The sequence below is a fragment of the Amia ocellicauda genome, chromosome 2 (genome assembly GCF_036373705.1).
Source record: "Amia ocellicauda isolate fAmiCal2 chromosome 2, fAmiCal2.hap1, whole genome shotgun sequence".
NCBI lineage: Eukaryota > Metazoa > Chordata > Actinopteri > Amiiformes > Amiidae > Amia > Amia ocellicauda.
This window is the reverse complement of record NC_089851.1, coordinates 13212407-13237004: the sequence shown is the minus strand read 5'-3', so window position 1 is coordinate 13237004 and position 24598 is coordinate 13212407. Positions and strand designations below refer to the sequence as shown.

Below are 24598 nucleotides of genomic sequence, written 5' to 3'. Positions count from 1 at the left end.
TAATTGAACCCTTAATTGAAGTAATAATTTCCTAAATCAGAGCCTTTTTATTATTTTTAACAGTTGGTGTTTTAAGTATACAATTGTTTAAGGAAATTAGCTTATTAAGGAACCAACTTTTTGTATCGGTTATACAATTTAAAGATTAAAATGTAATCAAATCAAGGGTTCAGTTAAGTAATTGAGAGCTCAGTTGGAACAAAAATCGTCAGGGTAGGTGTTCCACCTGGACCAGGATTGAGAACCACTACATTAGGATATAGACAATAATAGGAAGTCCCCCACAGAATATGGCCTATCATTCAGTATAACAGGCATTGTATCTCAACATTTTCCCTTTTCACCTCCAGGACTTCAAACACAAAACTGGACAAGATTATAAAGGATCTGGATGAAGAGGTATGTCCCAATGCGTCTGCTGACTGGAATTGTCTTTGGGGTTAAACAGGGAGTGGGTCATTTATTTTTGAAAAGGTGGATATAATAAATTCTGAAATAGTGAATTTAGTAAGCGGAGTTATCTAAACTTTGAGATAAAAAGATAAATAAATCAAACTGGCTAGAATATATATATACACAGACACACACCATAAAACCTTATGTTTGTAATGACATTATAATGTTTGTAGGGAGGAAGACTAGCATTTAGCATGTTTAATGCATTTCATAAGTTCCTTTTTAAAAGAGTCACAATATGTAGACAATGTATATACAATTATTTATTTTGTTATCTTCTGCTTACACTGGTGTTCTATTGCCTGGTCAGATTTGTAGGGATGTGCTTGATTCTCTTGGTCTGTTTTAAATTTAAAAATGTGTTGAATCCTTTTTTAGACAAATCTAAGGAAAAATGTGGAGTCCAATGTATCACTTCTGGAGAAGGAGAAAATGTTGGCGCAGCACAGAGCTGCAGAATACCAAAGAAAGGCCGACCAGGAGGCAGAGAAGAGGCGCAATGTGGAAAATGAGGGTGAATTATTATTATTAGTATTTTTAACTAAGAAAACAAGTTAACTACAAGAACAAAATGCTAATTTCCATAAAAATGACAAAAGTAAAAAAGCACTACGTGAAAAATAAAAAAGTTGAGAAATTCAGGTACTTTGGGGGCTACATCACATCAGACAGGAGGAGTGCTGCAGCGATTAATAGATGAGTGGCATTATCTGAGGAAACTTTCCAGAAAATGGCATCTTCCAGTCTTCTGCAGTGCTGACTGGTCTATATGGATGTGGAAGTTGGACAATTGAGAAAAGCTTTGCAAAGCACATCTAGGAGAATGCTGAGAACAGAAATCCGCAGAAAATGACAAATGAGGAAGTGTTACAAAGGACAAGAGGTCAGAGGTCTTATGCAAGTAGTAAAGAATGGGCAACTTCAGTTTTTGAAGTCCCATTGGGGGAAGGGTGGGGTAGAGAAAATCCTGGAATAACGAGCCAGATCTGAGGCAAAAAGAGCAAAAGATAGATATATAAACATCAGTCACTAGTTGGAAAATAGAAATGGCAACACAGAACTTCTGTAACCTAACGGAGACAAGAGGATGGAGAACCATGACCATCAATCTCTATAACAGACATGGCACATAGCAAGCAATCATAATGTGTCTGAGGTAAATTAGAATGTAATGCAATGAAGCAGGACTGTTCCTCATTCTGTTATTTGTGTGTTGTGTTCAGTCAGAATCAGCTGTCTTAGTGGGGCAGATAACTAACACGAAGAGCTTGGCCTTTCAATTCAATCAGTCCCTAAATCCTATTTTAAGTCTTCATACACAGCTTAAAGTCCATATCCCACCTAGAAAACATGTTTTTGGCTATTGGCCAATTATAAAATACTGCAAATAATTATTTACACAGTACTCACAAAGAGTAATACCCTAACATTGTAAGGGAACATACAAAACGATTGTTTTTGGTATTTATTTAATTTAATCAAACAAGTTAAATATTAAAACTTGTAGTTGAATGTTGTTGTTTTTTTTGGTGGGTCTCAAAGATTATCAACATTTTCATACTGCCCAGATGTACAATGTACGTTTGTCTATCAAGTAAGGAAAGGACACACGGCATATCAGGATTTGGCCACATAACTCCTATTCAATAAGATTTAATTATATTAGTATTTACACGTTATAAGGTTAAAACAAAACAAAAATGACACTCAACGGTTTAAATTGCAGTCTGTTGAAAGAGATCGAACATTTACTGAACTCCTCTAAATTGAAAATGTGATATTTAAAACGATTGGTATGTTTTATAATTATTATTACAATGTTAAATGTGATTACGATTTAATACCGGTATGTTAAGTAATGAATCTACATATCGCATACATTTATACTTCTAAATACAACCTGTCGAAAAAGGTGCGTGTCCACTGCACCTATGGAGCTGGGCAGCCATTTGGGGGGTGAAATTAAATGTTCTCTCAACATTGGGGGAGATGAATCCTCCTATCCCATCTTTTGCTAATGCGTTTGCTAATCTAACCTGAAAAACACACAAACAAGAACTAGCATTAACAGTATTTTTTGACATATCTGGTTCACAGGGCTGGCTTGCGTGCAGAACAGCGGTGGCTAACCCTGGTCCCGGAGAGCTGCAATCCTGCAGGATTTCCAGATCTCTAAATTACCAATCATTGGATACCTTAAACACAGGGACATTTTGCCTAATTAAGACACACAATTGGTTTCAATTGAACAAAAGAGCCTGTACACCCTGCTGCTCTCCAGGACCAGGGTTAGCCACCCCTGGTGTAGAGGGTGCGGAGCTGCCTGTATTGGAAGTGAACTGTGTGTGGCGTGCTGTATGTGAGACCCCGGGGACGGATCTTTTTTGCGATACTGCCCCCCCCCCCATAACCACACACATCATGTTGATAACAAATTCAATTAAACGTAATTGTCGCAATAATTCCTGTCACAAATTGTAATATTTCAAGTTTATATTTGATATCATTTATCAAATATGTTTACTTACCTATGCCTTTTCTTCTTTGCCTTCTGTGAACTTAGTTTGAGCATCTTCATTTGAGTCTTAACAGTAGCTACTTTCACCTGAAACCGCTGACTTTTGATTGGCTAATTTGTCAGCTTATTATTGCAAAATTAGCCAAATCAAGAAAACAAGAAGTTGTGGGTTGTTTATATTTTGTTTGCCCAACATCGTAACTCAAATACAAACAAAAAACGATGTCATTACTACGTTGTGCCCCCATTGCGGTAGTTTATGGGAATATCCTTAAATAAACAAACAAATAAATAACACTATGGTTTTGGGCTTTTAGCCAAGTACATATTATAGCGATTTACATTTAAAACTTCCACATTATTTCTGAAAATACAAATTGGATAGATTTAATCGCTGTTGTATTGAAGTGTTAATGCAAGATTGTCCCTTTGCCAGAAGAAGGACATGCTCCAAAACACAATGCTAAGTAGAGTTTGAGCAAATTGGACAATACTGGTTTCCTTTGGTAAGTTGCAGTATTTGAGGGAACGAGTGAGATGCAGGTATTCAACCACCACGTTTTATTTTCAGTGTCGACTTTAAAAGAGCAGTTGGAGGACATGAAGAAGAGAAGCCAAAACTCCCAAATATCTAACGACAAGATAACGCAGCTCCAGAAACAAGTAAGTAGCCTACAGTGACTTTGGAAGTGACTGAGCAATCTGCAGCTACTTGTCTTTTTGTCTTTCAAGAGCAGTAAACTAGGATGGAATGGAAATATTTGTAAGTGCTACCACTGAAATGAGTTTACAGTTTAATTAATCAAGACTTTATTAAAAATGGTCTCTTGCAAAGCACTGTTTACTTACATTAATTTCAAATTATCAGTGCTGACACTTAGATTTTGTATGTGAAAATGGCACTTACATCCACGATGTTTTTGCAAATGGTCTTCTCAGAAGGTGCAGCCATTTGGGGACGGGGTGGAGTTTCACACCTGTCGGTTAATTTACAGTTGCAGGAAGCCAATGACCTGCTGAGGGTGGAGTCGGACACGGCGGCCAGGCTGCGGAAGAGCCACACGGAGATGACCAAGGCCATGAGCCAGCTGGAAACCATGAATAGAGAGCTGCAGGAGAAGAGTCACACCATCAACAACTCCAGACAGCAGCTGGAGAAGGAGGTGTTTCAGCTGCAGGCCTCGCTGGACTCTGAGAGAAGGAACTGGAGCGAGGGCTCAGAAGAGATCAGGGAGCTGCAAGGTGTGTTATCATGCTGAAATACTTGCAAATGCTAATATCATGAATCCTCAAGCCTGATCTGTGAGCCAGTTAACCCTCATGGGCCTATGTCTGACCTTTTTCCATGATGTCAGACTCTGGAGCAAACCAGCTTGTATCTTTCCTCAAAATAAAGCACACCTGACCACCTGACCAGGCTGACAGTTTCTGAATAACCGTACTGCAAAATCTGAAAAAGGCCTACCCAGTTTTTTTTGATTGGCTGAAATAAATGTTTACATGAGAAGAGAAAGAAAAATCCAGCTGAAGACATGCACTGTTATGCTAAGTACGGATTTAATGAATCATCCAGGTTGTCTGAGAACAAATCTGGATCCTAAGACTAAGAGCTTTCCTTATAACTCGCCTAAATAGACAATACACTCTGAAATAGTTTACAATCCACATATGAATTTAATTGTGGTGAAATTGCTCATATTTAACTTGGACCTGTGATATAAACATCAGTTCCCACACAGTAAACATTCAAATTTCAGTGGTCATTACTGCATACTTTGCCAACAAATGGACCGTGAATAAACTCTTTAGTATCATCACAGTGATACCAGAATAAGACCAGGGACAATCCTCCCTCCGGGCCCTCAGCTCAGCCATGATTGATCAATATCATGATGTAATTCATGAATCAGTGGGCACACTGAGCTGAGTGTTGTCACAGATAATTACATGCATTTTACCAGCTTTCCAAGCCAGTCGACACTTTCCAGGAAATAGTTCAGTAATGTGATTGGCCTCGATGATCCTCTTTAATAAATGGCCTAATTCTGACTTCAAAGGCCACATTTTCTTCCTGTTGCAAAATTAATTCATGTGGCCAGTCTATTTTCATTAGTCTTCCTATTGTTGAATCCATCTCACTGATCCAATTCCTGAATCATGGCCAAAGAAAACATGCAGTTTATCGAATGACTTATGTCTCACCAACGTGTGCTATAAAACAAAACAATGGTTGAGGAAGATAAGTCTGGCATTAGTAGTAATATGCCCGTGCAGACCCTTTTCACCATCTGTGTGTTTCAGCTTTATAGTATTAGAAGGTGTGTAGGCGGATATTTAATGGTACAGTCTTCTAGATGTTCAGTTAAAAATATTTTGGTTCTCATGAAAGCAGAATCCCAAGCTGAAACTTGTCCAGGAATGAAAAGCCTTCAGAAAAAAATAATAATTAACAAAATCCTTCTCTCTTGTCATTTCCAGGGCGCATAACTGGTTTGCAAGAAGACATTAAAAATCTCAAACTTAACCTTACGAAAGTGGAAGCAGAGAAGAAACAAGCCCAGGAGAGAAGCAATAATCTGGAGAAGGTTGGATCTCATTCTTTCTTTCATTCAATGATACTAGGGCTGAAGTATTACTATCATAAATTGTCAGTGCAAGGAAACCTACTTATATATATTTGTTCACTGTAAATTGACTGTTTTGTCAATTGGTGGAGAATGTCCAGTGGTTAATTTCTCAGAAATATAATTGGATTTAATATACACTACCGGTCAAAAGTTTTAGAACACCACATTTGTCCAGTTTTTATAGAAATGTATGCAGTTTAATGTCTCTATGTACTCTGAAATGAAAGCATAGAACAAATAAACAATTGGATATATTTTGGAACAATTTTTATATTCTGAAATGTGGGGTGGGGGGATACTTGGTCTGAGTAGGAATGCAAAATCTCAGAAAATATTGACAATTATGACATTCTGTAACCAGACAGTCTACTGATCAAAACAAGACCATCCACGTTTTGGTAGAAGCAATACACACCCGTAGAGACCTCAAAATGTCAGGATGGAAAACTCTGTTTACAATCTACTAATACACAACGATTTTACATAATTGGATCTGAACTTCTGTGTGTTTGATAGAACATCAAATAATATATTTTGGATTAATCGTTAGGTTGTTCTGAACAAAACAAGCCTATTTGCAAAGACATCCGATCGAAACTCAGTGATCTGTGACTGTCTAAATGAGACCCCCCCCCCCACCCCCCAGGAGCAGACTGCATGTTTACCCCCCGGGCTCTGAATGACGATGGGCGACATGGAAACTGTAAATCGGATGTATTTGAGAATAAAACGCGCTGGTAGCCAAGAGAATAAGCTTTCAAACGATGTGTGCATTGTAGGAACACATTGTAACTAATATGTACAGGCTCATAATACTGCCAAATAATGCTTAAGAGGGTGTAGTAACACAGTATATAACTCTGAAATGTACATTATTTTTCAGTTTTTGGTAACCAAAACTTTTTTTTTTTTTTTTTTTTTAACTTTGGCAGTTTACCGCCTCCCTTTGTGCCATTTCAGGTTATTCACTGGACTTGAACTGCTTACATTTCAATAAAAACTGGAAAAATTGGGTGTTCTAAAACGTTTGACTGGTAGTGTATATAAAAAATATCACACAATGGAGTAACTTATATTGAGATTTTTAAGTAAATGCACACAAAAAAAAAAAAAGCCCCACCACAATGTCAACTCGTACCTTGGGGCAAGTACAAAAGATTGGACTGTTTTCCCTAAAATCACGTCTGTTTGAATCGTGAAGATCAAACTGTGGCTTTTGGTTTGTAGGAAAAGAACAACTTGGAGATTGACCTGAATTACAAGCTGAAGACTCTACAGCAGAGACTGGAGCACGAGCTGACCACCAAGGCCCGGCTCACAGACAAGTACGAGTCCATAGAGGAGGCCAAGTCAGCGGCCATGCAAGGTGGGTGTTGAATCTGTTAGAGTTGACTGCTTCAGATGATTGTCCTGGATTTGTGCTTCTAACTCAGTTACCTTGGAAATACTATCTCCAGTGTGACTGTATTGAGTTTTGTTCCTATACGAAGTGGAGCTGTACTGTGGGGAAATATTTGTGAAATGAGATTGTCCCACTTGAATGTCTATGCCTCACCCATCCCCAGGCTCGGAAAGCTGTGTTGTGTAAAGAGCTTTCCCAGAGTTACGTACTTTTTCACTTGTAGCAAATTACAGGGCTACCCACCCTGTTTAACTGAACCCAGAACAGTCTGGTTTATCGATCAGGCTCTTAACTTCCACCTGCCAAGCATCACAGTGGATGAGGCCATTGACATCTATGAGCTGAAACGTGATGCAAACGATCAGTTTGGTGGGGGCACACATGAGCAAATGCTAAGTAAAGACAAATTACCACAACCAAATGTGATGTGTGATGCAAGCGCTGAGCCCAGTGTCTGCCCCCACAGCAGTGGAGCAGAAGGTGTCCGAGGAAAGCACGGCGAGGATGAAGGCAGAGAACCGTGTGGTGGAAGTGGAGAAGCAGTGCTCCATGCTGGAGTTTGACCTCAAGCAATCTGTGCAGAAGATCGAGCAGCTCATGAAGCAGAAGGAGAGGCTTGAAGAAGAGGTTAGTGTTTTGGAATTTCTCTATTTTGCTGGTTAGATCTAGGGGACTGCAACATAATGTATTAAATGTTCACTTTATCTGGCTTGCTGTTTCAGTTGTATTTATTTTGTCAGATTTCTTATTCATGGAACCATTTTCTAAACGGGCCATGTAGCTCATTGCTCAATTAAAAGTAATAATACTGCCATTAATAATAATTATACAAACTATTACTAAATAACTGATATGAATATTAAAGTGTAATTTGCAGGCAAATACCATGCCAGGGTTTCCCGTAGCTATATTCAGGCCAAAAATGCGCCTGGCCAAAAATTGGTGCCGTCTGGCCAAACAAATGCGTGAATGTTCCCCCCCGCAAGGTTCATCTTCGCTACCGCCACCCCCTGCTTTCAAGTTTGTTGTCACTACCACCCCCCCCCCACATGGCTATGTAATTTCCTGGTTAAACACTGCATGTACAACACATTTTTAAATTTGGTCTGCATTGTGTCTAAACAATGGGTTCCAAACCTCTTGATCACTCTGACATTTTATTTATCTTTCTTTCTATAAAAGATAAAACACAATTTAACATTGTGGAGAAGTATCCCATTATGTCATATGATTGGGATGCTAGGAGAGGAACTCTTTCAGGCAGGTGTGCGTGGAACATGCTCCCAAACTGCAAAACCTTGGCCCTTGGGTGAGAGGTCAACATCCTCTGAACTGTGCAGATGTTTTTTCAACCCTCTCCTGTACTTCCATTATTGAACCCCTCTGGGGCGGCACAGGGACTGTGCAGTTATGTAAGGACTGTGGATTTTGGAGATGCATGGGGTTCAGTCTGCTCTGTAACTCAATCCCAGGTGAGGAGTCTGCGGGTCCAGCTGGAACAGGAGTCCAACAAGCGCATCGTGGCTCAGGGTGAGCTCAAGTCACGGGCCATGGAGGCTGACAGGATGAAGGGCTCGGAGAAGCAGCTCAAACAAGAAATCAACAGTGCCCTGGAGACCAAGCGGTCCCTGGAGTTCCAGCTGGCTCAGCTCACCAAGTAAGTGCACGTCAATCACTTCCTCTGAGAGCTGCTTAAGCAGGGCTGCAGCAATTTCAGAGAATAGAGAAAATAATAAACATTTGATTAAGTATTATTCTAGTCAACTGTAGTTGATTTGATGTCGTCACATTGTTTGCAAGAAAATTTCTACTGAGAAATGGCCTGTATGTGATTTTTGATTTGTTGATTCCTGATTCCTGATGTTCTCTAAATAGTTTTTACAACTACAGAAAAATTTGAGGAACGAGCTGGTTTATGTATCTAGACATAGATATTTATCTAACTTTGCACTATGTTTGCGATGATGCATTAAAATGTAATATTTTGGGTGCTGACTGCAAAAGTGTTTTTTCATTGTGCAAGCCACAATTAAGACATACAGAGTTTTAAATTAATGTTATAGGCATCGCGGGTGCACATTTGAGGAATTTGTTGTACATCTCACAAGCACTTACAGTGAGGGGAAAAAAGTATTTGATCCCCTGCTGATTTTGTAAGTTTGCCCACTGACAAAGAAATGATCAGTTTATAATTTTAATGGTAGGTGTATTTTAACAGTGAGAGACAGAATAACAACAAAAAAATCCAGAAAAACGCATTTCAAAACAGTTATAAATTGATTTGCATGTTAATGAGGGAAATAAGTATTTGATCCTCTATCAATCAGCAAGATTTCTGGCTCCCAGGTGTCTTTTATACAGGTAACGAGCTGAGATTAGGAGCACTCTCTTAAAGGGAGTGCTCCTAATCTCAGCTCGTTACCTGTATAAAAGACACCTGTCCACAGAAGAAATCAATCAATCAGATTCCAAACTCTCCACCATGGTCAAGACCAAAGAGCTGTCCAAGGATGTCAGGGACAAGATTGTAGACCTACACAAGGCTGGAATGGGCTACAAGACCATCGCCAAGCAGCTTGGTGAGAAGGTGACAACAGTTGGTGCGATTATTCGCAAATGGAAGAAACACAAAATAACTTTCAGTCTCCCTCGCTCTGGGGCTCCATGCAAGATCTCACCTCGTGGAGTTTCAATGATCATGAGAACGGTGTGGAATCAGCCCAGAACTACACGGGAGGATCTTGTTAATGATCTCAAGGCAGCTGGGACCATAGTCACCAAGAAAACAATTGGTAACACACTACGCCATGAAGGACTGAAATCCTGCAGCGCCCGCAAGGTCCCCCTGCTCAAGAAAGCACATGTACAGGCCCGTCTGAAGTTTGCCAATGAACATCTGAATGATTCAGAGGAGAACTGGGTGAAAGTGTTGTGGTCAGATGAGACCAAAATCGAACTCTTTGGCATCAACTCAACTCGCCGTGTTTGGAGGAGGAGGAATGCTGCCTGTGACCCCAAGAACACCATCCCCACCGTCAAACATGGAGGTGGAATTATGCTTTGGGGGTGTTTTTCTGCTAAGGGGACAGGACAACTGCACTGCATCAAAGGGACGATGGACGGGGCCATGTACCGTCAAACCTTGGGTGAGAACCTCCTTCCCTCAGCCAGGGCATTGAAAATGGGTCGTGGATGGGTATTCCAGCATGACAATGACCCAAAACACACAGCCAGGGCAACAAAGGAGTGGCTCAAGAAGAAGCACATTAAGGTCCTGGAGTGGCCTAGCCAGTCTCCAGACCTTAATCCCATAGAAAATCTGTGGAGGGGGCTGAAGGTTCAAGTTGCCAAACGTCAGCCTCAAAACCTTAATGACTTGGAGAGGATCTGCAAAGAGGAGTGGGACAAAATCCCTCCTGAGATGTGTGCAAACCTGGTGGCCAACTACAAGAAACGTCTGACCTCTGTGATTGCCAACAAGGGTTTTGCCACCAAGTACTAAGTCAAAGGGGTCAAATACTTATTTCCCTCATTAACATGCAAATCAATTTATAACTGTTTTGAAATGCGTTTTTCTGGATTTTTTTGTTGTTATTCTGTCTCTCACTGTTAAAATACACCTACCATTCAAATTATAGACTGATCATTTCTTTGTCAGTGGGCAAACGTACAATATCAAATACTTTTTTCCCTCACTGTATGTATTATTAATAAAGTGTATCATCTTAAACATGCTCTTAATTTGTGTGTTAAGAAAATGTGAGCAGCAGCTATCCAGAGCTAGTTTTGAAGTTACTTGTGAAAATAGTACAGCAGTGGTCTGACGGTTGCTTGTGTGTCCTTGAAAACTACTGCAGGGGTTCTGTTGTGCTGAGTCTCTGTCTTGTCTGTCTGTCATCTGCACATTTACAGCCCTGATTAATCCTATTGTAACCACCCTTTCCCTTAGGCAGTACCGGGGGAATGAGGGTCAGATGAGAGAGCTACAGGACCAGCTTGAAGCTGAACAGTATTTTTCGGTAAGTGTAACACCTTGTTAAGATATTTCACCTAACAGCATTCACTCTCACACACACACGACGATTGCTTGCCTTTCACTAGATCTGGTCACTTGGCAAACTACTATTATGATCAATCCATTTCTCTCAATGCTTTATATATGCTTTTCACTTACACGTGAGCTCTCTTGTGCAATTTTATGATTAGGAGATTAACATCACTCCCATTGCTCCCCCTGCTGGTGGGATGTCCATGTGCGGCTGTACAATAGAGTGCCTTGTAATAGGCTGATGTCTACGACCGAACACGGATTTGACCAAGAGATGCTTTATTTGTGTATGGAAGCACATGACAGTGAGCCCTTATCAAAGAAAGTGGTCGCCACAGATGAAGCAGAAGGCAAATGAAAAACTTTGACTTTTGATCCTATGACAACTGGTTAGAATCCCAATACATGTGCTGGTCTGCATTTATGATTGGTTTTGGCTATGCACTTTACCTTTTCGTAGGATCTGTTTGGATGAATGTCAATTTTTTCATAAAATTAAGCCACTGAACTTCTGTAAGACACCAGTTATTCAGTACCCCACCACCTGAATGTACTCTGCACAGTTTGAGCACTCCACTGATAGTTTCAAGACTTTGCACCTAGCACAACAAGGTGTGTAAGCTCGCAGTGATTAATATCATTAGGAGTTATTGGCCTCGGGTGTTTCTCGCGTGTTGAGATCAATGATTTACTATTCTGTTTGCTGACTGTTGAATATCCGGTCCTATTTCTTACAGTTTATAGGTTGATATCTTTTTTATATGTTTCTGGGCAAAGTCCACAGTTATTACAGAGAGTACAGATTTTTTATCTCAACTGTTCTCCTTTTGATATTTAATTGATATGTATTCATGGTTTCCTCTTTTTGGTTTTTGTGTTCTGCAAGCATATTTCAACATTTGCAAGTCTTCAACATTCAAAATTGAGAACATCAGAAAGCACTTCATTGTTCAGGAGTCATGCTCTTTGGTGGTAAAAAACAACTGTATGAGAGGCATAGGTTAAACACCTGATTAGGTTCCAGCTTGGATTTTTTGCTCCCCAAGTAGCATTAGATTAATTTAGCATTAATCTAGCACTCAGTAACAGTGATTTGGATACAGGTGTTTTAAAGTAATTGCAGTGCAGCTGTATTTTCTGTACGATCTCTATGCCATTCTTATATTCTTATTTCTCTCGTGTACTTACGAAGACATCAAAGGAAGTAATTCCACCAATTTGAACATTAAGCCTTACACAGTGTCTTATAGTCATTGTGTATTTGTCAGATGCTGTTTTAGCCAGGTTTCCTGATTCCATGTGTCAGATGAAAAGGCTCGTGCCACTTAACAAAAGAAAACCTTTGGTCTCAGAGATCGCAGCTGGAGAACTGCCTTGCATAACAGCCCGATAATTTTAGACCTTTTCGCTTTCTTTTCAGACACTATACAAAACTCAGGTCAAAGAGTTAAAGGAGGAAATAGAAGAGAAGAACAAACATATCCAGGACACACACCAGAAGGTTCAAGAACTCCACAACGAAAGGTACAGCAATATTTCAAGGACAGATAAAAAAGGGATATCTGTGCTATATAGGTGACGGCTATTTTCTCCTATTTAGTTTTCTTCAGCTTTCTAAGTGGTTCATAGTGGACATTCATTTGCTATTCCAAATGGGTCAGTCTCCATCATAAGAAGTGGCTGAGGGGTGGCCGTGTGCTTGCAGGGGATTAACGTTAGGACTGTCTTTCACAGGGACTCTCTGTCGGCCCAGCTGGACTTGACAGTGACCAAAGCTGAGTCGGAGCAGCTGGCGCGTGCGCTACAGGAGGAGCAGTATTTTGAGCTCAGCCAGGAGAGCAAGAAGGCAGCAGCGCGCAACAAGCAAGAGCTCAGTGAAAAGGAGAGCACCATTGCTTTGGTCAGTGACTGCTGGGGCCATGCAACCTGTCCCACTCCCTGCCAGCTCCATACCACACCCAGATCACCAGTGCCCTTTCTAGTAATTGGACAGTAGCTGAAATCCCCCTCGGCCTGCATCCTTTTGAAGCATCTGTGTGGGCATTTTAAATATGCTCTCACGTGGTCAGTTGTAAACATCATTGAGTTGTAAGATGTATAGCTAGAGATTTCAGAAGTAAGGCATTGCATGATCATTTCATGCATCTTTTAGATATTTAATTACACTTGTATTGGAGATTTTACATCTCAGAACAGCTATTATTTAAATACATCATTTTTCAATCACCACAAGTAGCAGTAAAATTATGTATGAAGAAATGTTTGTTTTTGGTACCATTAGCTTGAAGAATCCAATAAAACGTTGACCAAAGATGTGGAAATCCTCACCAAGGAGAAGGCAGATCTTGATGAGAAGATACGGACCCAGGAGCAAGGTAACCTCACACATTAGCCACGGATCCAGCTGCAGGCTTTTATTAATCCAAGAACATGAACAATATATTTTGTATTGCCAGTGTCATAGTAATTAAATGGGACACACTGTTTTTCAGAGGACAAGAAGTGTTTCATTCTTCTTGCCAAATAGGACTTTCTAAGGTTTTTTTTGGCAAATAAGTGGTTAGAGTAGCCAGGGCAATAGGTGGACAGTTAGTAGACAGGATTTGAGGAAGGTGCAAGAGGTTCTCTGGAGGAGAATGAAGAGCTACTGAATGAGAGAAGAATGTAGTTTCCTTTGGATAGTAGTCCTATTTCTACCAGTGAGCTCTGACCTAAGCAGTAGGAGAGAACAGGCCTCCAGGTCTCCTGTGATGCAGTACAACTGACCAAAGACTGCTGTTTTTTGTATTTGATTCCACAGAGTTTGCTGCCCAGAAGGAAGAGAGAGTGAATTCCATTAAGGCAAACTACGAGAAGGTCTTGAACACTGAGCGGACTCTCAAAACACAGGTAGGGCTGTGATGCCAGAGGAAGTGACAAGAAATGTGATACCTTTCAAGGCAACGGTTGAATTCACTTGTTTTTATTTTTATAATGTAATTATCATTAATTTAATTAATTGGAGCATAAGTTACATTTCAAACTACAAATCTACAGGCTTGAATAAGGGCTTTACCAGCGATTTCAATGTCCCCATTTAGGCCTGGACCGGAACTGCTGTACTGGTTCTGTAGCTTGTGACTGGTTCATATACTGGTCTATTGAAGAGCCTAACTATATAATGGTTGCTTTGTACAGGCGGTGAACAAGCTGGCCGAGATCATGAACCGCAAAGACATGAAGCTGGACCAGAAGAAGAAGGGCAGCACAGCAGACCTGAGGAAGAAGGAGAAGGAAAACCGGAAGCTACAGTTGGAGCTGAACCAGGAGAAGGAGAAGTTCAACCACATGGCCATCAAGTACCAGAAGGAGCTGAGTGAAATGCAGGCGGTAGGCGAGACTTTCAGCTTTCACAGGAAATTGTGGTTTCTCTAGAGCGTGCTAACACGTACGGCTGACAAAAACACTGTAATTGAATGTCATAGCAGCCCTCGCAAGAGTACACTGCATTCCTGCGTCCATGAATTCCATTTCATTTCAGTATTGTCACTGCAAGGTTAGGTATTGGGAGAAATTTTAGCTTGAGATCTCCAGTTATTTAATACAAATTCAGTGTAATTCTGTTCTGGTATAGGTCAGATCAAATGTATCTCCCGAGTTGTACAGTTCATGCCAAGTACACAATGAATAATGACTTTCACTGAGCGCCTCATGTAGAAGACGGTTAAATTACAGCTTAAACTGACATGGGAAGTGAAGTAGATTTTCCAGTGGCAAAGTAAAGCGGAAGGTATGCCTAGTCTAAATAAACCAACGTCCTTAGCATGTGCGCGCTTTCAGTTTTAGTCAAACGTATTCAAATAATTTCCTTCTGTTTTCTAAAGTAAACAAACAACTGTCTTGCTTGAATAACAAAAGGAAGTGAGTATTGTTTTCACCATTGTTTTTTAATGTTTTGCCTACATCAGCAATTGTCTGAGGAATGCACGTACCGCAATGAGCTTCAGATGCAGCTGGACAGTAAGGAGAGTGACATCGAGCAGCTGAGAGAGAAGCTCAATGACCTGCAGCTGCGCATGGACAACTCGAGTGTGGCCAGCCTCCAGACCGACGAGACAGACGGCAACATAGCAGGTAGGTCATGCATGGAGCCCCTTCACTCGCACAGCAGCTCTCTTGGGGAAGGCATTCCTTCAGCCCGGGACAGTCAATTAGCTGTTGTTGTGACATAGAGCAGTATGTTGTTTTCACACCTATTATTATAGAGAAGGTTTGCCCTTTACGTGGGCTGAGAAACAGAATAAAACAGAACTCATTTGAGGAAATGGAGTAAATACAGCTCTTTCACGGTGCAGGTTTGCCTTCTAGAGGATGAATTTGGTTTACAGGGAAGCAAAAGAGCTGAGCCCAAAAATAAACTTAATTTATTTTCTTTATTATTTTCTTTGTCACTTTTAGTTTACGTGAGAATATTGCTCAATTGTGAGCAGCTATCTTATTTTCATGTGATTGTTCACATTTGTCATACGTTTAGTTTTATTCCTGTAATCTTTGTTCCACAGTTGAACCTGCCATTAGCTTCCTTGCAGTAAAACATTTCTCAGACAGATTAAAGGTGAAACACTGTTGGGATTCACTATATAGCGGCTAGGGTGAAAGCCAAGATTGTGAGTAATGTCCGCCCACACAATGTTGTCTGTCGCTGCAGCAGCTATGTAGTGAATCCTGCTGGCATTCACACATCAAGGACCTGGGGGGGGTCTCAGTGTGGTGACTCAACATAACCACAAAGCATCTGCATTTTAGACATCTGTGCTTTGCTGAGAGATAAAGGAATAGTTAATCTGTTGTGGGAGGTCCTTTCAGATGCGCTTCCCTGAGGTAATTTGCCATTACAGACTACCTGTAAACTAGCTATGTATACAATGAAAGGCTCAGCTTCTAAAATCATTGTTGTACCCCTTCAGAATAAATATGCCTCTATATGTAGTTTATTCCTTTTAAGTGTACATTGAATGCTTTGTGTCAGTCTGTTAAACTCGTTTCTCATTTCTTATTCCCCATGTCTAGTTGGTTCTCCTTGCTCTCCTTATCTTTGTATCTTCTATTCTTTTTCCTGTGTGAGTAAACTGGAGTTCTGGGTCCCTTTGTGCCTGGTCTGCGTATGTGTGGCTGTCAATTTCTTTTTGGCTATGGTTTTCATGGAACGCATCCCCTTAATTGGGCAGTACTACTGAAGGGTCTGTTCTGAGTGAAAGACAATATTTGTCATTTATAAAAACTTGAATCTGCAAATTTTGTAAGTGTCATTTTAAAATAAATAAATCTCCATAATATTTATTGCATGCTTGTAATTAATCGACAGGGCCTGAAATGCATGCAAAGGAAACCAGGGGTATGATAAATCAGAAGAAAAACAGGATAATAAGTATAGATATTACAATGATTGAACCTTATAAATACAGTATTAATGACAAACTGCAGTTTATTAATCATCGCTTTGGACACATTCAGACAGTGCTGAAAACCTGCCAGATTCTCACTGGTCTCATGTGCCCAGCTCAGAAAGGCCCAAGAAGTATTTTCCTGGCACTGGAAAGGATTTTATTTTCATATTCTGTTGGCATGAACACAGAGAAGGAATCACATGCTCCCCAACAGGAACTCAGCTGTCAGTTTATAGAGAGCTCACAAAAATAAAAAGGAGATGTTGCTTGTTTTTTAATTGTTTTCCTTGGTTTGTCTTGTGCCAGAGCATGCCTTAGAAAAACTACCTTTTCAAGACTTGATATGACACCGTTATATTATTTTTGACCTGCGTTTTCAATTGTAGTTATTTCAGTTGCTTCTAAACACTGCATGTGTTTGTAGCAGGGTGGTTTTACATTAGGTTCTTTATCAAATATTCCTCTGTCTCCATCTCTCTCCTCAGAATCAAGACTGGAAGGGTGGTTATCAATACCTAACAGAGCCAATATAAAACGATATGGCTGGAAGAAGCAGGTATGTTATCATTATTTGTATGTTCCTGTTTTGCCTACTTTCTCCATTCATCTTTAAACTCACTGCTTGTATGTGGATAAGACGATCAAAGCAAAGAGAGTTGTCTGGTCATGCTGCGTTGTCTGATTCTTGTATCACCCTTTGGTCCTAAACAGCAGATACTCACAATGTGGTTTTCTAGTCCAGGAAAATCGAGTTATCTGCAGTCAGGCATTTCACTCCATTAATTTCACAGTTAGTAGAGCCACGACAACAAAAGACAAATTGTCCCAGTTCAGTTTGTCTCTGTGACTTCTGGAAACATCAGTGACCAATTTTGGCAACTCAGCCAAGTATGAAATTATACCAGAGATGGTCAGCAGAAAAGCATAAGTCTCTTGGTTCACATGGCGCGTCTTATTATTTCCGTTTACAGTAGCTCCAGTCACCCTTTTTGCACCACAACTGCAAATGACCTTTTGTTCTCTGTCTGTTTTTGTCTTCAGTATGTGGTGGTGAGCAGCAAGAAGATCCTGTTCTACAACGATGAACAGGACAAAGAACAGTCGAACCCTTCTATGGTACTAGATATTGAGTGAGTATGAATAAATCCAACTCTCAAATTGTTATCTGTCAAATACGTTTAAGAGTAATTATTCCACTCATATTTTCTCATCATAGTTCTCAACTTCATCCTGATTTGTCCTATAACTTGACTGATTAAATCTAGTAAAAATAAAGATTTCAAATTCATTTATAAATGCAATGAGCTTGTATTTTTTTTGTTCAGTGTTGCTAATCTGACTAATAACAAGTTTTTATCAAGTATCATCTATGTACTGCTGTAGTTGTGACAGTGAATGTTGTACAGGCATCTCTTGACAGTGTGCACTCTTCAAAGTTCAGTCATACATATGAATATGTAGGAAATGGGTCTAAAATTCTTACTTGACCATGTGTTTAAAGTACATTAAGGGGCCGTTTTTAAGCATACACATTTCCTTTCTGCAGCAAACTCTTCCACGTGCGCCCCGTCACCCAAGGCGATGTGTACAGAGCAGAAACTGAGGAGATCCCCAGGATATTTCAGGTATGTCTCTGGTACATCCTCCCTTTTTACATCAGTGGAGTCTGAGCTAAATCCCCCTTGCATTCAGGCAAATAATCACCAACTCTTTTACTTTGAAAAAATAAATGCATGTTTTTACTTTAATTGATAGGTCAACTCTTACCAACCCTCTGTCTGTGTTCTCAAGTTTGCCTCTACTCTTTTAGTTGCTCATGTGTTTCTTGTCTTTCGCGTAAGATCCTGTATGCCAATGAGGGAGAGTGTCGAAAAGAAGCGGACATGGAATCGGGACACCAAGGCGACAAAACAAATTGCTTGCCGCACAAGGGCCACGAGTTCATTCCCACGCTCTACCACTTCCCCACCAACTGCGAGGCCTGTGCCAAGCCCCTGTGGCACGTGTTCAAGCCCCCGCCAGCGCTCGAGTGCCGCCGCTGCCATGTCAAGTGCCACAAGGATCACTTGGACAAGAAGGAGGATGTCATTGCTCCTTGTAAAGGTACAGAGGACCTACAATTTCACAATTTCCTACAAGTACATGTCCCATTGCAGCTGATTTTAATGCTTACTCTTTGGTTAATCTTCACGAAAGGAACACTTGAGGAAAAAAAATAAGCAAATAAGCAATCGATAGAATGCATGTTTGCAAAAAAGCCAATGTTTGCTCATCCATGTTGTATATCTTTGTATTTTTGTACGTTAACTGGCGCATTTATATTTTAATGGTGCTTCAAACTGCTATAGGCAGGCGTCGTTAGTGGTACATTGGCGTTAATTGTCACTTTTCGTTTTTCGACAGTGAACTACGATGTAACCTCGGCTCGGGACATGTTACTGCTAGCACTGTCTCAGGATGAGCAGAAGAAATGGATTGGGCACCTTGGGAAGAAGATCCCCAAGACTCCCCCTTCCTCCTTCATGAGGGCCTCCCCGCGCACCATGTCGACTAGATCTGTAAACCAGTCCTTCCGCAAAAATCCCAAAAGCATAACGGGCAAACCAAGGTAACCAAGGAACGACTAGTGGAGAATCCTCTGAATCAGTTCAAGGTTCACATCATTAATGTGTGGTTAATATAAGTGTTAAGGATATTGCACAGAAAGTCCTTTTATATATAGATATTTTTTGTAATCCTAATCCTCTGCTTAGTATTTTCCTAGTGATAGATGAAATTAGCTTGAATGTTCGCGTTGCTGTCCGAGATGAAAGAGCAGAACTCAGTTGTTATTTTTTCTGCTGTTACATGCCTCAGAAGGATTAGGGAGGGATATAACCGTGGGAAGATACCTCACTAACCTAACTGAGATGCATTTATTTGGAAGGACCATGTTTTCTTTCTTGTTCCTCTGTGCTTCGTGTTCTATTTTGTTTAAATATATATACATGAAAAAACTGGGGAACAGGCAATTCCAAATCACACAATAAACAAAAAAGTAAATCAAATCATGGCACAACTAAGCTTAACATTCACTTGGCAGAAAAATGCTGAGTGCAGAATATATGACCCCATTCACATTTGAGGTTTAGGCCGGCCCAGGGCTGCCTTAACTCAAATGTGAACGGAGTCATAGTTTTAAGGCAGCCCTGGGCCGGGTCAAAACTAGTCCCGCTTTTTGAGGCGGCCTAAAAGCATCCTAACTGTGAATATGAACGCGCCGGGCCTTGGGCCGGGTGGAAAGCGTCAGTGCGTGACGCAACTCGAGCCACACCCCCAGAGACTCGCCAACGCAGAATAAACAGTCACCAAAACAGCTACACCACTGCACAAGACAAACAGTATTGTCTCTATATTGTTTGAATGTCATATCGATCTATAGCCTTCAATGTACTGATACATTTTACTAGTCTGAGACACTCACTTGAGCCTGTCGTTGGCCAGTCTGAGCAAATCAAATGGTATGGCATTCTTTAGTGAGGGAGGTTATAACTAAAGTATTTTATTTATTCAAGTGCATTATTCACGGGAATTGAACCAAAGAGAGTTTATGCACCTGATACACAGTACAATATTCTTTAGGTCAAGCCTGTGATGTATGCACTTTCATGTTCTTAAAGCTTAATCTATTCTGGGCATGCTTTTATTGCACAGGTGTGGGAAATGTAAAACGTATTGTTTGTGTTTGTCCAATTTTTCTATTTTAGATTGCAATGTGAATGTAAACCAATTAAACTAAACTTTCTCTTCATAATTCACAAACATTTGGAAGCTGCATTTCATGAAACAGCCCACCTATATATTTTTATAGGGTGACTAGTGTGTCAAGCTAACTGCCTGCTGAAATCAAAAATAGTAATAGTAAAGTAAGCAGTCTTTAACATGTACTACATAACTGAGGTCACTTTTCACAGCATGGCAAAGCCACTCACTTAAAGCCTCGCCACTGAAAGATTCTCCACTACAAAATGTAAATCATACATAAGAGAAAAATGCTTTTAGTTATTTAAAATGTTACCAAAATACATTAGCATATTTAGTAATATTGGTGATTTTTTTAAGTGATTTTGAATGACCCTATGGACTGGTTTAATGAATTTATATGTGCACTGTATTATATGTTTAAACAATGCTCTCATTGAATCCTGTGGTGGGAGCATTAACATAAGCTTCCCTCATCAATAGAGAAGTGAAATATTATGTTGTCATGACATTCCTGTTTAAAAGTGTAAATGTTCAGCTTCAGGTCATTTTCCACATTTGATGCACTCGAGTACTTTTAACTGCCTCATTTACAATTCTGTAGTACTTAAAATACAGAAGTCTGTGTTTGAGCCTACACATTTACGCTGCTAAAGCAGTTTTCAGATTTATTTGTATTATATTAACCTTTCAGGAGTCATTGTGTGTAAAAGCACTTCAAAACACTTATGTACCATCCCTAAATGTTTCTTCGTTTTCTGGTAATGTCTTGCTGCCTCCTATTTGAACCAAAAATCTCTGTTTGGTTTGTTCTTCCCTTTACTGGACATGTTTCTTTTTCTTTTCCAGCTAACCATGTGCACCATTGGATTCTAGTGGGACTTTGGGATTTTTTGGCTTCTGTTTTTATCAACAAGAACCTGATCATGTGCTATGACAAGTGAAAGAACTGTGCTGGGAATTGGGACTCCTGTAATGACACAAGATATCACTCGCTTCGGGGGAACCATGGCCGCCCCCACCCCCCTCTTCTCCACTGGGCTTCCGTGTACACCCTGCCATCCTTCTGTGCAGACTTGCCTGAAATTAGAGTAGATTGCTTTTATCTATCACAATAACATACCTTCAGAAAGATGGTGTTACTTTCAATCTTCAAATAAGAAAAACAAACTTCTGCCAGAGAAACTTCCTGCAGTACTTAAGAAGAGACACACCTGGTTGCTTCTGGTACAAATTCTGCTTGCTGATGGGGGGGGGTGGGTAGGTGGCTGGTGAACTGGGAGCAATTCACTGGGAGTGAATGGATTCTGGGAGAGGACAGTTCTTATTTTTTTGAAGACTGCAATTCCAGGAGCAATGCTCTTCAACTTGTTTTCGATGCCTTCACTGTAGGATCCTTATGGCCTTAATGCTACTTTCCTCATTAACTTTGCAAGAAACAAGAAAAAGCAAATGGTTCTACAGAATTCTTTACAGTTGCTGCGTTTTCTTTCTTAGGGGGTGGGGTGGGTGGGCAGGAGTATGGGGGAACGAACGTTTTTTTTTTTAATCTATGCATTTATTACCTTTTTTTTTTTTTTTGCCAAGCCATACTGATACAACATTCTAATGGCATTAGGAGACTAACAGTACAAAGACAATGCTGACTTCCAAGAGTTTGGGGCACATTGTTTCTGTAATGTTTTTATTATTATTATAATTGTATTGTTTTGTAATGTATTGCCTTACCATGATTCCTAATTAAGTGGTTGAAAAAAGAAAACATTAAGTTAACAAGAAAAAGAAAATGAAACTGCACTGTTTAAAATGTAAATTATTCTTAGAACACTTAACAGGAGTAGCATTTGGCCCATTTAGTGCCTTAACTTTGGATAACGATTTTACTGCCATATTGTGTAATGTAGAAATCTCAAAGAAACCCCCTCCCCTTTTTTTAAAAAACTTTTTTTTTTTTTTTTTTAATCATCTTTCACTTGGTGGTTTTATCAGATCTATTTTTGTTTTCTCTACAAGGTATAACTTTGTGGATGTGTGACGTTTTCATGAATGCAATACAATCTACCAATAAACTACCTGTTCCAAGTGAGTTTTGCACCATCATAGTAAACATACTTGACGTGGTGACAAACTGCAGGCTTCGGTTGAACACAAGCCACCCCCCCACACACACACATCTCCTTCATTCCACCTGTTTTAATGCAAAAGACTCACGCTTATAATAACCTGTAACTACCGCAAAAGGGTTTAGAAATGACCTGGATGTTACAGTTAAGGTTTTTTTTTTTTTTTTTAAATGAATACCTCCTCAGTAATTTATAATGGCTTTGCAGTTGTGTTCATTAAAAGAAGCACTGGAAATATGATTTTTGTCTTGGATGAATTGCATGTTTTAATGGTATTGAAGGCCGCACTGATGGATATGTATCAATAAACATATCTTTATCTACAGTTTTAAAGACGTCTTTCTTGTGGGATGTGAGGAAAGCAAAGTACCCTTTTAAAGGGCCAGAGAAAGGAAGTAAAATGCCTCGTCTCTCCACAGAAATATTTTCAAGTGAGTCTTGCTAAAAACATTTGATGTTTTAAAATGATATACTGTTGCTAACTTATTAGGATCACCTAAAGATTAAATTGCTTTCCATACATTTGCATTCTGCAGGGCAATTAAAAATGTTTTATAAATGTAAATATTGACTTGTTATTTTGGAGGATGGAAACTTCCCTTTCCTCGAAGTGCTGAAAGCTTCATAGGAAGAGATCTTGTGACCTCTTGACCAGACACAACAGTGACTTGCATTGAAATATATTTGTTCAAATTTCCTGTAACTTCAGTAATAATAATGAATGGTTGTGTCTAAGGTAGAGGTCACAAAGTCACTTCCTATAATGCTTTTTTCAGGAAGAGCAAGTTGTGATTAGTCATATGTTTGCATTTATAATTTGTGTAAAACTGACATACAGGAAGCAAATTATGTGAATATGATAATTTTGTATAAAAAAAAATGGGGATCCCAACAAATAAGCAAGGGTGTTTTATTTTACAGGTTTATACAAACCCATTCATGTTATTTATGCTGAGGCATATCTTAAATGTGTCGCGACTGTCTAACATTTTATCTAGGTTATTGAGTCGTCTTTGAATTATGACGTTTATGTACATATTTTGCTGCTCCCTTATTTAAATGAACGAGCTCTTTAGATCACCAGACCGATAGGAGCTGGCAGCACATATCATTGCATTGGGCCTGCAAATCAATTCTTCTGAGTAGCAACAGAATGTTTTGGGTTTAACTGACACTTTTTATTTTTTAAATGCTATTGTCAATGTTAACTAAAGCTAAAATGTATTTTATTTCTCATTTTATTTTTGACAAAGTGTATTTCTTAATATGTCCATGCCCATATTTTGTGCCCTAAATCAGTACTTTGCCTCAGCCTCAGACTGTTTAATATTGTGTATTAAAACAATTATTTTAATTTTTTTCCTTTAGTAAGGTTCTAAGTTGCCATCTAGCAGTCCATGAGGACTGGAGGTCGACAGTCCTGTTATTCATGTATCACAGATATGTTTTGGTGTACCACGTTAACTGTGCCTCTGGAAAATGGGAAGATCTTAAGTAAATAACCCGTGATATGCACATGCTAATAGATTTTTCTGTTATTTGTGCTTCTCTTAGTTGTTTGTCCTTGAAAAGAACATTGACGGGGAAAAAAAGACGTGTGAGAATTTTCATTGATCCGAGTGACGCAACATCCTCCTGTTCCCCTCAATGTGTGTGTGAAGCACATGACATTTATACTGGAGTAGACTGTTGGAAATGAATTTGGAAAATTTCAAAAATCACAGAGCTAATCGGTCTGGTTGAGAAAGTGAAGCACAGTGCATTCAATCTGTGTGTAAGAGTTTGCAGGAAGGTGGAAGGCAAGACCAGAAACCACAGCGGGGTGTGCACTCCTCACAGCAGCGACATGAAAGACGGCTGAACACAAAGGCGTACATCCTGAAGAGTACTGAACATCAGACACACCTGCTTCACAGCTGCCACACCGTCACTGCTGCCGTCACTGCTCTGCTGAGTCCTATTGCAGTATTACTTTTCATGGATGTTGGTGTTTATTATTAATTTATGGATGTTTAATATTTGTTATTTTTGATCTTGTGTAGATTAGATGCATGAGTATAAATGCAATGTGATTGTGCCCTGATTCTATTATTTATTGTGGTGAATAATGATATTGTTTTCGATTAATCAAAGTATACACATTCATGGGTTATGTGTTTTCTTATCCAAAACCGAATGTCTGCATGTGTTCAAATGTCTGTTTATCATAAGATCTAGTCTGTTCCATGTATTTGGAGTACTTGCACAGTGAATATGG

General features: G+C 39.7%; 1 protein-coding gene across 1 annotated transcript in view; it reads left to right on the top strand.

The window, feature by feature from the left end:
- The window catches only part of rock1 (Rho-associated, coiled-coil containing protein kinase 1), a 68668-nt gene extending 46002 nt beyond the window's left edge, over nucleotides 1-22666 (top strand). The window contains exons 13-33 of the mRNA XM_066719229.1: nucleotides 351-399; nucleotides 835-970; nucleotides 3546-3637; nucleotides 3970-4216; nucleotides 5453-5559; nucleotides 6829-6967; nucleotides 7470-7630; nucleotides 8476-8660; nucleotides 10953-11022; nucleotides 12472-12575; nucleotides 12786-12951; nucleotides 13333-13426; nucleotides 13852-13940; nucleotides 14229-14420; nucleotides 14999-15164; nucleotides 16963-17033; nucleotides 17519-17607; nucleotides 18024-18102; nucleotides 18319-18580; nucleotides 18881-19085; nucleotides 21068-22666. Coding sequence (XP_066575326.1) covers nucleotides 351-399; nucleotides 835-970; nucleotides 3546-3637; nucleotides 3970-4216; nucleotides 5453-5559; nucleotides 6829-6967; nucleotides 7470-7630; nucleotides 8476-8660; nucleotides 10953-11022; nucleotides 12472-12575; nucleotides 12786-12951; nucleotides 13333-13426; nucleotides 13852-13940; nucleotides 14229-14420; nucleotides 14999-15164; nucleotides 16963-17033; nucleotides 17519-17607; nucleotides 18024-18102; nucleotides 18319-18580; nucleotides 18881-19085; nucleotides 21068-21071 — 2707 coding nt within the window. The 3' untranslated portion in view covers nucleotides 21072-22666. The remainder of the gene's footprint in view (nucleotides 1-350; nucleotides 400-834; nucleotides 971-3545; nucleotides 3638-3969; nucleotides 4217-5452; nucleotides 5560-6828; nucleotides 6968-7469; nucleotides 7631-8475; nucleotides 8661-10952; nucleotides 11023-12471; nucleotides 12576-12785; nucleotides 12952-13332; nucleotides 13427-13851; nucleotides 13941-14228; nucleotides 14421-14998; nucleotides 15165-16962; nucleotides 17034-17518; nucleotides 17608-18023; nucleotides 18103-18318; nucleotides 18581-18880; nucleotides 19086-21067) is intronic.
- The last annotated feature ends 1932 nt before the right edge of the window (nucleotides 22667-24598 follow it).